Source organism: Mustela putorius, unplaced genomic scaffold (genome assembly GCF_011764305.1).
Source record: "Mustela putorius furo isolate JIRA1106 unplaced genomic scaffold, ASM1176430v1.1 tig00000580_pilon_pilon_pilon, whole genome shotgun sequence".
NCBI classification, from domain to species: Eukaryota; Metazoa; Chordata; class Mammalia; order Carnivora; family Mustelidae; genus Mustela; species Mustela putorius.
In genome coordinates, this window is record NW_025421423.1 from 5,618,665 (window position 1) to 5,633,493 (window position 14,829).

Here is a 14,829-nt window from a genome sequence, read left to right on the forward strand (position 1 = left end):
TTTATAGTATTTCCTACACTTTTAAGTCATCACACCCACTTCCATGACTTTAATTAATTTATCCTCTGATGTCTCCCATACTTCTGTGTCCAGTGTAAATCTCTTAAGAACCCCAGACTTATAGGTCCAACTGGCTCAATATAGATGCCTCACTGGCCACCCAGACTCAGTGAGCTTACAACTGAACTCATCATTCTCTCTCCAAACCTGCTTCTTCTCCAGAAATGGCTATTTTAGTAAATGCCACTGGACCAAGGGATAACTCCGGCTTGACACATTCTCCCCACATCTAGTCAGTCACCAAATTCTGTTGATTTTCCATCCTTAATCTAATTTACTTGTTCCCATCATCGCTAGTCATCTAGGGATGACTAGTCCCATTATCACTCACCTAAACAACTGCAATAGCTCTCCCATGGTCTTCTCAGGTACATTGTACCTTCCTTCCTTTCTTCCTTTCTTTCTTTCTTCTTTCTTTCTTTCTTTCTTTTTAATTTTTATTATTATTATTATTATTATTTTTATTATTTTTTTAAGGATTCATGCCATAAGTTTATTTACAAACATATTGAGTATGTTGAATTCAAGAGTTTGATCCATTTTTCAAAGAGACTGCACCTCTTAAAATGTTCCTTTCCACATCTGTTTGATGGATCAATTAAAACATCCTTACTTCTTAAGCAGTTGATGTCTTACTATTAAAAAAGGTGCAGCAAATCCAGATCCAAAGTACAAAGTCATCATAACTAGTAATCGCCACTTGTTTTCCACTGAAAATGGCAAATTCTTCCCTGGGCCCTCCTCATAGTGGCTCCTACGGACCACAGAGGTTGTGAACCTCCGGACGCTCTGTCCCAACATAGCACCATTGGAGGTTCTGCGAAAAGCGCAGAGCCTGAGACGGTACAAATGGCAGCAACCCCGACGTCCTCCTCTTTTTTAATTTTTAAAAGACTTTATTTATTTATTTGACAGAGAGAGATCACAAGTAGGCAGATAGGCAGGCAGAGAGAGACAGGAAAGCAGCTCCCTGCCGAGCAGAGAGCCCAACGCGGGACCCGATTCCAGGACCCCGAGATCATGACCTGAGCCGAAGGGAGAGGCTCAACCCACTGAGCCACCCAGAAAGGCACCCTCCACTCTGTACCCGGCAGCCCCAATGATTTTTTTCCAATAGCATCACTGAAATATAACTAACATACCTTACATTTCACACCTTTAACTAAGTGATCTTTTAAAAGCACAAATCTGAGCAGGCAATTTCCTCTTTATAATCCTAGGATAGAGTCTGAATTCTTGCTCTGGCTTGAAAGGCCCCATGTGATCTGGCCTGTGCTCCCTGAAGTCTCTAACCTTATTCTTTATGTCATTCTCCACCTCACTTTCCAAAGCACCAGCCACAGCTGCCTTCTCTGCTTCTAAACTTGCCATATTCTTTCATTTTTCCATGTGGAACTTTCTTCATGGAATACTGTTCTCTTTCTACCCCCTTCTAACTCTTTCGTCTTCCAGCCTTAGCTTCCGTATTGCTTCTTTGGCGAAGTTTCCTTGATACCCTCCATCCCTGCTGTGTGAGGGGTCCCTGTCCGATGCTTTCACACATGCTTTGCAAAAACCCTTCACAACTGTAGTTGTTTGTTTTAAGTCTGACTCCCTGTTTGACTCTAGGACGGGGACTGTGTCTGTTTTGTTCACTTGTGCATCCTTAGTGGCTAACGTAGTTGCCTGGCACTGAACAGGCAATCTCTGCACACTGGTGGACGGATGTGGGATGAATGGTGCTACTGTCACCGCTCTCCATGCACTGCCCTGACCTCTGCTCCCACTGTTGTTGAAATCACCACTACCGGAGCTGCCCTAAGTCTTATCATCATGGCTCTGTGTTGAGAGAAACAGCTTCAGAATGTAGTTTTTATTTCACCTTTATAAATTCCTTAATTAGGAACCCAGATTAAGTGCCAAGTCTAACTGTATTGACCCTGATGCTGAGTCCCGAGGCCATCAGACTGTAGGAAATAATTTTCAACTAAGAGCCAAGGAAGGAGAATTAGAAAATGGTTGACTCAATTTAAGCTCCCTTGTACATATGCAGATGAGTTGCTACATACAGTGATTGGATACATACATGTAACTGTGCATGTACAAACACAGAGCCCAGCTGTCACACTCAAATATGCATACATACGCACTTTGAGGCAACCTGATATATACTCATTCCCTACATATGTACACAGAGAGTAAAATGACATATGCTTGGCACTTTTGCATATGTACAGAGGCAAGCTGATACACTCATTACATATGTATACACAGGCAAATGACATATGTTCCATACATATGTATACATACAGTGGCAAGCTGACATACTTAAATACACAGTGGTAAAATATCATTATTTAACTCCATTGGACTCACTCTAATTCCTCTATGTAGTTAGCTCCTTGCTTTGTCTCTCTTTCATGATTCTTAGCTCACTGGATGCCATTCTCCAGTTCTCAGACTCTTGGCTGTAACCTCGTGTCCTTCCCTTTGACCCACCTGGCTGTTTGCTACCACTTTTCCTCCCAGTAGCTTGACTGCCTCTGCCCGTTAGCGGGCTGCCCTCTTGCAGGTCTCTCGAGCAACCAGCCAGCTCACCCGAAGTGTTTTGACCGCTGACTTTAACTCTTTGAGTTTTGTTTTAGACCAAGGCTCTTGAGTCAGACAGACCTTGATTCGAGTACCAGTCTGGCTGCCTACTCTCTGTGTCACCTGAGGAAAATAATTTAACCCCTCCAAATCTCCGTTTTCTTAGGTACAGAATGAGGATAATAATAGCACCTTCCCCATTAGGTTTTGGGAACATTACATTTGATAAAAAACACAAAGCTCTTATCCTAGTATATAAACGCAGGTAATGGCTCCTGCCACTAATAATAGTATTTATTTATTTTTAAAGATTTTACTTATTTATTTGAGACAGTGAGCACAAGCAGGGAGAAGGATCAGAGAGAGAAGCAGATTCCCTGCAGAGCAAGGAACCTGATGTGGGGCTCGAGCCCAGGACCCCGAGATCATGACCGGAGCAGAAGGCAGACGACCCTCAACTGACTGAGCCACCCAGGTGCCCTAATAGTTAGCATTTATTATGTGCTTACTTCGCCACTCCTTTTCCTACCCCATTATTTATCGAGTACTTACAATGTACAAAGCGTGATTCTAAGAATTTTACCCATAAAAACTCATTTTTATCCTTACAATAACTCTATGAAGCAGATAAAAATTTTATCTCCATGTTACGGATTTTGAAACTGAGGCAGAGAGAAGTTAAGTAACTTGCCCAAGGTCATAGAGCTAGCAAGCCGCAGAGTTAAGATGCAAAACCAGATGGTCTGGTTCCAGAGCTTACACTCTTAATTACTATGTCATGCCTCTTACTAACATTTATGCGTGATTGTCTTTGTCAGAGACGCTATTTCTTTGGTACCACCCTTTATGAGTTAAACCCTCGGAGAAATTTTTGAATTGCGGCTGAAATTTTCCATTTGCTGAAAGATGGAGAAAGATCTTTCTTCTGTATTCAGAGCAACACCAAAGAACTAAATGACATGAAGACCTGCCGGAAAAACCGAGCGAGGCCTCCTCAGTCTCCCTACCCACTCACAAGGACTGTTTGGGCGAGATGCTTTTCAAACTGGCAGAATTATAGTGGCGAAGCCTGTTCTCCAGGTAGAGTGAGGCTACTTCTCTGGATTCCCATAGCACTTTTTGTTCAGATATCTGTAACCCTTGCCTCCTTGGCTTCTGCCCATCTACATTAATTGAGGACCATTAAGGGGATGTGGGTAACAATCACAGTGCTTTCAACCAGAGTTATAATTACAAGCAATGTAGTCACATTACTGTAATCCCTGACTGATCCCAAGAAGACAAGGGTCTCCTGACATGCTGGCAGGGGGCTCAGGATTGTTTGCACACACTCCTTGGTGGCTGCTGTCTTAGTGGTGTCAATCTTTGCTCCATTTTGTATCTGATGATGATGCCCCTTGAGCTGCTCCTATTAGTGACACGGTGGAGCTCTGGAGTCAGAGTCTGCTGACTCCAACCTCCTAGCTTTGTGGTTTGTCATTTAACCTCATAAACCTCAGTTTCCTAATTTATCAAGTGGAAATAATGCCTACCAACAGGGTGGGTGGGATGATCGGTGACAACAAATCCAAAGTGGCTGGCAATATCCGGGATGTGGCAGGCCTGCACTGAATTATAGTTGCTGATCCAACAATGATCAGCATCCAACAATCATTCTCCCCCACCCGTATTACTGTTACGGGGTCTTCTCACTATCCATGAGAGAAGCAGGGACTTTGTTTTGTCCCCTGCTGTTTCTCTGCATCTAGAACAGTGCCTCAATCACAGCCGGTCCTCAGTAAATATTTGTTGAATCAGTGAATGAAGTTTAAAACAAGCTGACCTTGCTCTCTGTCTTTACTACACTGGCCAGCATTCAGACCCTTTTCACTCACAGGCATTTGCTAACGATGTTCCCTCCACCCCGGAACACTTTCTCTTCTCTTAGTTAATTTCCATTCAACCTTCTGGCCTTAGCACAAGTGTCACTGTAAACAGGTAAACCTCTGACCTTTCCCTTCATAGCATTTATCAACATTATTGCAATTTTACTTTTTTTTTTTTTTAAAGATTTTATTTATTTATTTGAAAGAGAGAGATCACAAGTAGATGCAGAGGCAGGCAGAGAGGGAGGGGGGAGCAGGCTCCCTGCTGAGCAGAGAGCCCGATGCGGGACTCAATCCCAGGACCCTGAGATCATGACCTGAGCTGAAGGCAGCGGCTTAACCCACTGAGCCACCCAGGCGCCCCGCAATTTTACTTTTATTTCGATAATTGATTAATATTTGACTATAAACATCATCAAGAAGGAGCTAAGTCTATTGTGCTCACCATTGTGTTTTCAGGGAGGAGTAGGCCTTCAGTACAAACATACTGAATGAATGACTTCACTCACTCTTAAACATTTTTTGAAAAGACTGCTTATTCTAGGAAGGTTAGGGGGGTTGGCCAATTTCCCAAGATGGGCCAGAGGTCAATTCCAGGCTTGTGTCAGTGCTGCATCATAAATCATTCCAGTGTTTCTGGACTGAGCTCAAGTGCTGTGACTCTTTCCTACCAGGGCCAACTTGTCAGTCCCAAATTGTCTCACTGCCATTTATCAGGGCTTCATTATGTAGCTAGACCCTATAGCAGGAGGTCCAGAAAAGCCAGAATTTGGGCCAACCTGGGAGTGTGGAGGAGATTTGCCATTTACTCCTACCCCTGCCCCCATACTCCGTCTCTATTTAGTGTGTATCATATTGAGTTGTAATCATTAATTTTCAGAGGTCCTCTTACTCTCCCCTCAAGACAGCAAGGCAGAATAATCTCTTGCTCCCCAAGGCTACTGTGGTGCTTAGCACACAGTGGATGCTCACAAAGATTTCTCGAAGGAATACAATGTTTTCCAAGGACAAATCCTTACTGAAGACAAAAACCAACTCACAAAAGAGGGTACTACCTTCTGCTTTTTAAAATTTTAAAAATTTTAAATCTGAGTCAATAAATCTCTTTTTAAGTTAATTTGGGTTGGGTTTTCTGTTACTTGGAACTGAAAGCATTCTCTCTCTCTCTCTCTCTCTCTTTTTTTTTTTTAAGAGAGAGGAAGGGGTAGGGGGAGGCAGAGGGAGAGGGAGAAAGGATCTTAAGCTGGCTCCGCACCCAGTGTGGAACCTCACCTGGGCCTCTATCCTACAACCCTGAGATCATGACCTGAGCCAAAATCAAGAGTAGAGCACTTAACCCACTGAGCCACCCAGGTGCCCCAGAACTGAAAACATTCTGACAGAGCATAAATAATGGCATTCAAGTATAGGATTTCTGATAGATTACTATTAAAAAAAATATTCACTCCCTACTCACTCCCTTTCACTCACCTCCAGAATAGAGTTCCTACCCCTTTTCTTTGGTTTCTGCTATGATACTTGATTTAGTCAGTGGGATGTTAGCAGACGATGTACAAGCAGGGGGATGAAAAATGCTTGCACAGTTGGGCATGTCCCTCTGCACCACTGCCAACTTCATAGAGTTCCCTCTAGGCAGCTGCTGCCCCTTCAGCTGGGGCCCCCAAAAGAATAATCCTGGAGAAGATCAGAGCTCAACCTGCACATAGGAGTCTAGCCCAGCTGGACCTGCAGCTCGAAGCAGAGCCATTCAGCCAAGCCTAGCCTAGACTCATCAACCCAGACCTGAGAGAGATGAATGCTTATTGTGGCACACTGCTAAGGGTTTATGGTTGGTTGTTATGGAACAATAACTGACTGTTCTAGGTTAGGTCAGGGGTTTCCAAACTGGCAGTCTATCTGAGTTACTAGAGAACTTTAATACACATAAGGGGTATTTGAGTAGTCTCCTTCCCACCTCCAAGCATTTCTGGAGTGGTGTTCACAAATCTACATTCTTTTAAAAAACTCTGGGTGATTTTCATGTAGTAAGTCCCATACTCTTTTGCTGTCTAACATTTTGGAGTCACCAATATTAAAGCATGTGATAGGGGTTATATTAGATGACCAGTAAAATCTTTTTTCCTCTCTGAGTTTGGATGATTGATGTCAGAGAAACCATGTTTCTGAAGTAGAGTCCTTTTGAGTTTGACAACTTTTGAGAAATCTGAGCTGAGTTTTTCCTACCTAATTCGGAGAAAGCTGCAGATATAAATTAATTTGTGATGTATGGCCACAGGGTTTTTGCATTTTATTTAAGGGTTGTCTCCTCTTAGTATTTCTGCCTGGACTATGGTTGGCAGTCAAATGAAAATTAAAGGCAAAGTACTGGGGTGGGGGGTGGGGTGGGTGGGTGGGAGAGCCAAGACGGAGGGCTAGAAAGAAGCAAAGAAGAGGTCATGATGAGCAGAGAAGCTATTGAAGAAATGCTCTGAGAAGGAGCCTTTAGCTGTGACTTAGCAGTCAGGAACCCGGGATCACACCTGAATCAGAAGCCAGAAGCTGAATTTTCATTGTAACAACTGCCATGCCCCTGCTAATAGTTTAGAGGTTTGAGGCAAATCTTAACAAAATATTAACATATGAATTTATAAAGAAGGATGCTGAAAATATAATATAAAAGAAATTAAAAGAAAATAGTTTTAAATTATAACAATAAAAATTTTCATCGCAAAAAATTCAGACAATACAGAAAAATATAAGGATAAGTGCCAATTACTCATAAACCCACCTTTCAGAGATAATCACAGTTAATATATAGCTGTATATTCTTCTTGATTTCTTTGCTAGGGATGTGTACACACACACATATTTTAGAAATACGATTTTCTTATGCTCATCAGTATCCTTTTTTCCATGTTATTATCATAAATATGTTGTTAATGTTAATATCATAAATAAAACTGCAAAATATTCCTCTGTACAAAGAGGTACCATACTTTATTTTCCACACGTGGACATTTAAATTATATTTACTACTACAAAAAAGTCATGAACATCCATATATACATTTTTGTGTGCTTGTACAATGATTTCTTTAGGATAAATTCCAATACATGGAATTCCTAGATTTATTTATTTATTTATTTAAAAGATTTTATTTATTTATTTCACAGAGAGAGATCACAAGTAGACAGGCAGGCAGAGAGAGAGAGAAGGAAGCAGGCTCCCTGCTGAGCAGAGAGCCCGATGTGGGACTCGATTCCAGGACCCTGAGATCATGACCTGAGCTGAAGGTAGTGGCTTAACTCACTGAGCCACCCAGGCACCCTGGAATTCCTAGATTTAAAGGATAAACCTATTTTTAAAAAAGATTTTATTTATTTATTTGACAGAGATCACAAGTAGGCAGAGAGGAAGGTGGGGGGAGAAGCAGGCTCCCCACTGAGCAGAGAGCCCAATGTGGGGCTGGATCCCAGGACCTTGAGATCATGACCTGACCCAAAGGCAGAGGCTTAACCTGCTGAGCCACCCAGGCACCCTAAGGATAAACCTATTTTAAAGGTTTTTGATATATACTCGAATTGCCCTCCCAAAATGTATAAATTAAGAGTGCCAGGTTTTGTTAGTTCTTTTAACTATTGTTAATCATGTTCAGGAAAAAAAAAATCTTGTGGTTTTAATCTGACGTTTATTACTAGTGGGTTTAAATACCTTTTCATATATATATTGTCTGTATTTTATGTTAAAAAGACAAGTCAGTTTTTCATTTTTCTATTATGTCAACTTTTTCTTCTTGATTTACATTCTTTATAGTAAGTATATTGTCTCTTATTCACTTGAAAATATTTTCCCTGATGTGGCTTTGCTTGTGGTGGCTTTTCACACATTTAAAAATTTTGAGTCAAATTTATCAATTTTTCAATGAGATTAAAAAAATTTCAAGGTGAGAAGCAGCATAATCAGTGAAAAAGGCAGAAGACTTTCCAACAATTCAGTCTATTATCTTACTCCCTGAGGGTCTCATCTATCTTGTGACTGAGGGTCTCATCTATCATGTGATGGGAAGAGCACAGGACTGGGAGTCAGATCACTTTTAAGTCTTTGGGTCCCAACTTCCTCATCTGTGGAATGGGGATGAGAATGAAAACTCCCTTGCAGGGCTGTAAAAAATGGGAGAGAATGCTCGTAAAGAGAGCTTCGTCCAGGTCTTGCATATGGCAAATCTTCTCTCTGTTTTAGTTATTGGTGGGAAAGGACAATATAGACTTTTAAAACAGTATTTAAAATTCAGTTGGTGTATGAAGGAAAGGGGTGGGGGAGAGGAGCCTAGAAATTTAGCCATTTATCCCATCTCTAAGAACTGCAGAGTTGGAGTCCGAACTTGGGTTCCAGTTCGAGTCCGGTCCATTTCTTGGTATGCGACCTTGGACAAGTCACCTTCACCTCTCCGCGGCTCAATTTTTTCACCTAGAAATTAGATGTATAATAGACCACCTGCCCTTCTTTCCCAGCCCGGGTGCTGGGCGAAGGAAATGCTTCAAAACCACTTGCAAAGGGCGGCAAAAATGTCTGTTACGGTAGTACATACGGAGCATCCCCGCTGGCCGCCAGTCCTCCGCGGCCCCTCGGAGAAGCGCCCGCGACCCCCGCCCTCGGCACTCCCGCCCCGCCGCAGGAACAATAGCTCCCCCGGAGGCGGTGCCGGCCGCGGGCGGGGGCGGAGCTGCCGACGCGGGCGCTAGGGGTGTGCGCGGGGCGGGGTCGCAGCCACCCCTCCCGCCCGCGGCTCTGTCACGCGCCCCTCACCGGGCGGGCCGGGGTCTTTGTGACGCGGTGGCGACGGCCGCGGACACAAAGGGAAGGCGAGCGGCGAGTGAGGGGCTGGGCCTGCCCCCGCCCCACGACCCCCGCCCGCCGCGCGCGCGCCCGTTCACGCCCCCAGCCTCGGTCTCCCCCCGCCACGCGGGCTCGTACCCTCGCGCGCACCCTCGCGCGCCCGCGACCCTCGCGCGCGCCCGGACCCTCCGACTCCGTCCCGAGCGCGGCGGGCCGGGGCCTGGCGGGCGCTGCGGGTGGGACCGGGATGCTGAGGGGCGGCTCCCCGGCGCAGCGGCGTTGCTGCTAGGAGGCGCCGAGGTAGCGGCGGGGTTCCCGGCGCGCGGCTGGATGCCCCGGGCCTGCGGCTCCCTGCGCTTCCCGCCGTCCAGGGGCGCCAGCCATGGGCGCCGCGGCCGCTGAGGCGCCGCTTCGGCTGCCTGCCGCGCCCCCGCTCGCCTTCTGCTGTTACACGTCGGTGCTTCTGCTCTTCGCCTTCTCTCTGCCCGGGAGCCGCGCGTCCAACCAGCCCCCGAGTGGCGGCAGCGGCGGCGGCGGCGGGGACTGTCCCGGCGGCAAAGGCAAAAGCATCAACTGCTCAGGTAGGAGCGGCCGGAGCCCGCCCCTGCGGCCCCTCCCTCCGCTGCCGCCGCCGCCGCCCTCCCCGTCCTGGCCGCGGCGCTGGGAAAGGCCCGGGCGCGGGGCTCCGGGAGAGGGGGGCCCCGGGGGTGAACGAGGGCGGAGGGCAGGGCGCGAACATGCCTCGGGGGGCTCGGGGCCCGGCGCTGGGCGTGGGGAGTGGCCGTGCGTGCGACCATGTGTGTCGAGTGTCTGGGCGAGAGCGGCCCGGCGTGCGGTGAGGTGGTGGGGACCGGACCCGGCAAGGCGGGGGAAGCCGGCCAGGTCTCCTGGTGTGACCGTGGGTGTGCATGCGGGAGCGCGTGTTTGTGTTGTGAAGGCTCAGGGGAGGCAGGAGTGTGTGTGTGTGTGTGTGAGAGAGAGAGAGAGAGAGAGAGAGAGACAGAGACGGTAAGGGGCGCGGGGAGGGGGCGCAGAGCCTGAGGGTCAAGGGAGTGACCATGTGCTGGGGAGGTTCTTGGGACACTGGGGTCTCGGAGTGATCCTGTGGGTAAAGGGAACGGGTGGCCCAGAGAATATTGGTTGACGATGGTAGAAGTGACTGTGTGTGTGTGTGTGTGTGCGTGCATGTGTGCATGTGTATATGTCCTTTGGGCTCAGAGGTGGACTCCGGGGGCTTGGAGTGACCGCGGGGTCTGTGGATGTGATCAGGGAAAAGTCTTGGGGCCCAAGAAATGACCCTGTGTATTTGTGCGTTCTGCATGGGGCTCGGGGATATACCCTGGGGAAATGCATTGAAGAAGAAGGATGGAAGTCCTGGAGTGAACCCCGTGTGTGTCCATTCAGAGGGAGGGAGCTAGGGAGTCATCCTGTATAGGGTTTGGGTATAGAAAGAAGTAATTAGATCTCAGGAAGTGCCTCTGTGTAGCTAGGTGTGACCCTGGGTTTTTAAGGTGGTGTGGAAAGAGGAACCGGTTCAAAGAGAATCATTTTGTGCGCGTGTTTGTATGTTGCTGGAGGGCCTGGAGATTGGCAGCAATGGGAGCAAGGGAGTCACCTCTCCCCTTTTCCGAGGCCGCCCCCCACTCCCCTTGAAAACAAAGAGCTTGCTGGGGCTCTAATGGAAGTGACTGGTGATGAGGCTATCTGGGCGGTAAAGTTCCTGCTTCCTTTCAAAAGGGGTCCCAGAGGAGCCCTGGGGCAAGGAGAAGCTTCCAGGTCTGATTTAGGGGTGGTGGGGTGGGCCCTCCTGAAGCTGGTCCAGCAGATGGTGGTCATCATAAGCCACAGTCTTGCTAACTTACCCTTTTATCAATTCTTAATTCTCCACTTGTCTTCTCTAAACCAAGGGGGCGGGGGAAGAGGCCTGGGGGAGGAGGGAGGGAGGAGGGGGGAGGAGGAGGAGGGGAAAGAGGGTGGACTTCAGGCCACTGGGGGATCCACTGGCCAGCCTGCCAGACAACCTTTGTACCTTTGGGCTATTGAAGCGGCATTGTTTCTGGGGGAGTGAGGAGGGAGCAAGAGGGCCTCAGCACAGATGCTACCCTATGTGAAGAAAACCTTTGGCCTGCTGTTTAGATTTCAAAGTCTAAAATCTCTTAGTAATTTTCATAATGGTGTGTTTTATGATGGAGGGATTTTGAGCTCTGTAAACAATGGCATGTCCTTTAAAAGCTTTTCCATCCATGTAATAACTTTCACTTTATTTTTCTAATGTTAAGTGGGATATGGGATAAGGCTTTAATAAATAATCATATATTCATGGTTAAGAATAAAAACCATTTGTATATTGGAGTGTCTTTTTGTAGCAAATATTTGTTGTTATCAAACTTGTAAGTGATCGCACCATGTCAAAATATTTTACTGGCTAATGTGCTGTGATTATTTGTTCTTGCTAAGCTAATTTGTCCTTAGCAAAACACAGTGTGTGCTGATGGATGTTTTTGTGTATGTTTTCTAATTCTTTAGTGCAAAATACAACTTTTAAGAAAGGACACAGAGGGCTGGAAACCCTCATGGTATAGGAAAAGGGGACTGATTTGGAGATCATGGCTCTTGCTAAGCAGCTATGCTATTTGGAGCAAGTTAGTCAATTTTTCTTTATTTCCTCTTCTATTAAGAAAGGGACTTGGATTTAATAATATCTAGCCTTCTTTCAAGGATATATTAATATACATGTCACTGAATTAGGCTTATCAAATAAAATGTTTTTTAATGCTAAGATTCATTTTGATAACTCTGGGTCTAAACCTAGAGTTTTGGGCTGTCTGGGTGGCTCAGATAGTTAACCATCTGCCTTTGGCTCAGGTCATGAACCTGGGGGTCCTGGATTGAGGCCCCGCATCAGGCTCCCTGCTCAGCTTCTCTTTCCCTCCCTGGTCGTGTGCTTTCTCTCTCAAATAAATAAATAAAATCTTAAAAAAGATAAAGCTAGAGTTTTAACTAAATGATACTTGTAGATTCTTGTTATAACTGTTTCTAGGATGAAAATCCAGGAGTGATTCATATGGAAAAATAATTTTTTAAGAATTATAATGTGCATCTGTTAATGCAGCTTGAGATTCACATAGATTTTTTTTTTTTTGTAGTCGCTCTTATTACCCAGGTATTTCCACATAAACTGAAGTTTATTCCTTTATTCCTATATTTGATTTTCAAAATCTAAATGCTGGCCTTGACTTCCTGTTAATTTTCTTTTAAAAAATTTTTTTTAAAAAATTCAATTTAATTGACATATACTATATTCTTAGTTTCAAGGTAGAATTTAGTGATTCTTTTTTTTTTTTTTAAAGATTTATTTATTTATTTATTTATTTGACAGAGAGAGAGAGAGAGATCACAAGTAGGCAGAGAGGCAGGCAGAGAGAGAGGAGGAAGCAGGCTCCCTGCTGTGCAGAGAGCCCGATGTGGGGCTCGATCCCAGGACTCTGAGATCATGACCTGAGCCGAAGGCAGCGGCTTAACCCACTGAGCCACCCAGGCGCCCCGAATTTAGTGATTCTTAAGTTGCACATAACACCCAGTGCTCATTACTTTAAGTGCCCTCCTTAATGCCCATCACCCAGTTATCCCATCCCCCCCCAGCAACCTTCCAGCAACCCTCAGTTTGTTTCCTATAGTTCGGTTCCTGTAAATTTTCATTTTTAATTTTGGATCATCATTTCAGCCTTCTGACCTTTCTGGAGTCTGATTCTGTGAGGCTTAGTGTGTTTTGGTCACTCATAGCATTGTGGCCCTTGCAAATCTAAAAAGCAGGTCTATGGCTTTAGTTAATTAATAGAAGATGTCTAGATCCTGGAAAAAGATGTAACTGTGATATTTTACATGAGACTTCCTGCTGAATTGGTTAATGTTGATACATTAATCAACCAGCTCTTCAACTACCTATGCATCCTCGTAGAGTTTAACAGATTTTTGAATTTCTGCTGTTCAACATTTTCCCATTTTGTTCACTAGACTATTATTTGAAGATTCTGTCAGATCATCTTGTTAGAATCTGTTATGTATATGTCTGTGTCATTCTCCCTGTTCCCATTTTAGTAATCTAATAGCAAATGTTGTGTAGCCTGCTTTAATATTAATAAAGAACCCAGGTGGCTTTACTTTTTATTGTGTTCGAAATGTATTTACCCATTCTAGACTTTTTCAGGGGATACATGGCAAGTTTACCCATAGATGTTTTTCTGATAGGCAATTCTCCTTTTTTGAAAATGGAGCATGCATTCCTTCATCTCTGGTCTTCTGGCATCTTTTCAAGATAGCTTAGATAATCAGCAGTCAGATCTAAAAGTTTTTTCAGTATCATAGAGTGTGATTTGTTTAGATCAGAATGCAGATTCTCCCCCCCCATTCATTTTTTGTTTTTATTCTCAATTGGGCACAGCATTATACCTAATTATAAAATATTCAAGAAAAGAGGTTCTCTACCCTCGGGTTTCCTGCAGTTCTGTGGGATTTATTTATTTATTTTATTTTTGTTTAAATTCAGTTAACATATAATCCTATTACTAGCTTCAGAGGCAGAGGTCAGTTATTCATCAGTCTTATATAATACCCAGTGCTTACTATACCATGTGCCCTCCTTAATGTCCATCACCCAGTTATCCCATCACCCCATCCCCCTCCCCTCCAGCAACCCTCAGTTTGTTTCCTATGATTAAGAGTCTCTTATGGTTTGTCTCCCTCTCTGATTTCCTCTTGTTTTATTTTTTCCTATCTTTCCTATCTTCTCTGTTTTGTTTTTTAAATTCCACATATGAGTGGGATCATATGGTAATTGTCTTTCTCTGATTGACTACTCAGCCATCAAAAAGATGAAATCTTGCCATTTGCAACTACGTGGATGAAACTAGAGGGTATTATGCTTAGCGAATAAGTCAGTCAGAATGCAAATTCTTTTGAACTAGCTCTGTATTCTGTAGCGATCCTTTCTTCCTGCCACTTACCTCAGATGTTAGCTTCGTTTTATCAAGAGTTCTACCCTTTAAGATCGAGCTCCTTGATGATTACCCAAGCAAAGAAGAAGCTGAATGGGTCTGTATTTGTCCTTGTCTTCTCTTGATATTACAAAATCTTGCCAAAACAGTGGGCCCTTTGTTTATTTTTTCTTATTCTAAACACGCCTTTTTTTTTTTTTTAAAGATTTTATTTATTTGATCAAGAGAAACACAGCAAGAGAGGGAATACAAATAGGGAGAGTGGGAAAGGGAGAAGCAGGCTTCCCTCTGCGCAGGGGGTCCGGTGGTGGACTCCATCCCAGGACTTTGGGACCATGACCCCAGCCAAAGGCAGATGCCCAACAACTGAGCCACCCAGGCGCCCTAAACAAGCCTTTTTTTTTTTTTTTTTAAATTGTTCTCATGCTTGAGCTTTTCAGTCATTCTGGAGTTTATAATTGTTGGTTTGGTGTTTTATATCTTATTTGCACTTAATCTTTTAATATCTAACTTATCAGAAAGTTCCT

The 14,829-nt window shown here is 44.6% G+C and overlaps 2 protein-coding genes across 3 annotated transcripts in view; one reads left to right on the forward strand and one right to left on the reverse strand.

Annotated features, from left to right (window-relative positions):
- Positions 1 to 539: 539 nt before the first annotated feature.
- Positions 540 to 931, reverse strand: LOC123392473 (cytochrome c oxidase subunit 7C, mitochondrial). The gene has a single exon (XM_045081639.1). It carries the CDS (start codon positions 859 to 861, stop codon positions 670 to 672), a length of 192 nt encoding a protein of 63 aa, XP_044937574.1. The 5' UTR covers positions 862 to 931; the 3' UTR covers positions 540 to 669.
- Positions 932 to 9,229: 8,298 nt separating this feature from the next.
- Positions 9,230 to 14,829, forward strand: part of TMEFF1 (transmembrane protein with EGF like and two follistatin like domains 1) — an 86,947-nt gene continuing 81,347 nt past the window's right edge. Inside the window, exon 1 of one of the 2 annotated variants that reach the window (XM_045081633.1) lies at positions 9,230 to 9,889. In XM_045081633.1, coding sequence (XP_044937568.1) covers positions 9,691 to 9,889 — 199 coding nt within the window. In that variant the 5' untranslated portion in view covers positions 9,230 to 9,690. The remainder of the gene's footprint in view (positions 9,890 to 14,829) is intronic. The other variant, XM_045081632.1, reaches the window with a different exon arrangement.

Excerpts from the sequence above, each read along its gene's own strand:
- LOC123392473 (XM_045081639.1), bottom strand. The coding sequence starts at position 861 with ATGTTGGGACAGAGCGTCCGGAGGTTCACAACCTCTGTGGTCCGTAGG.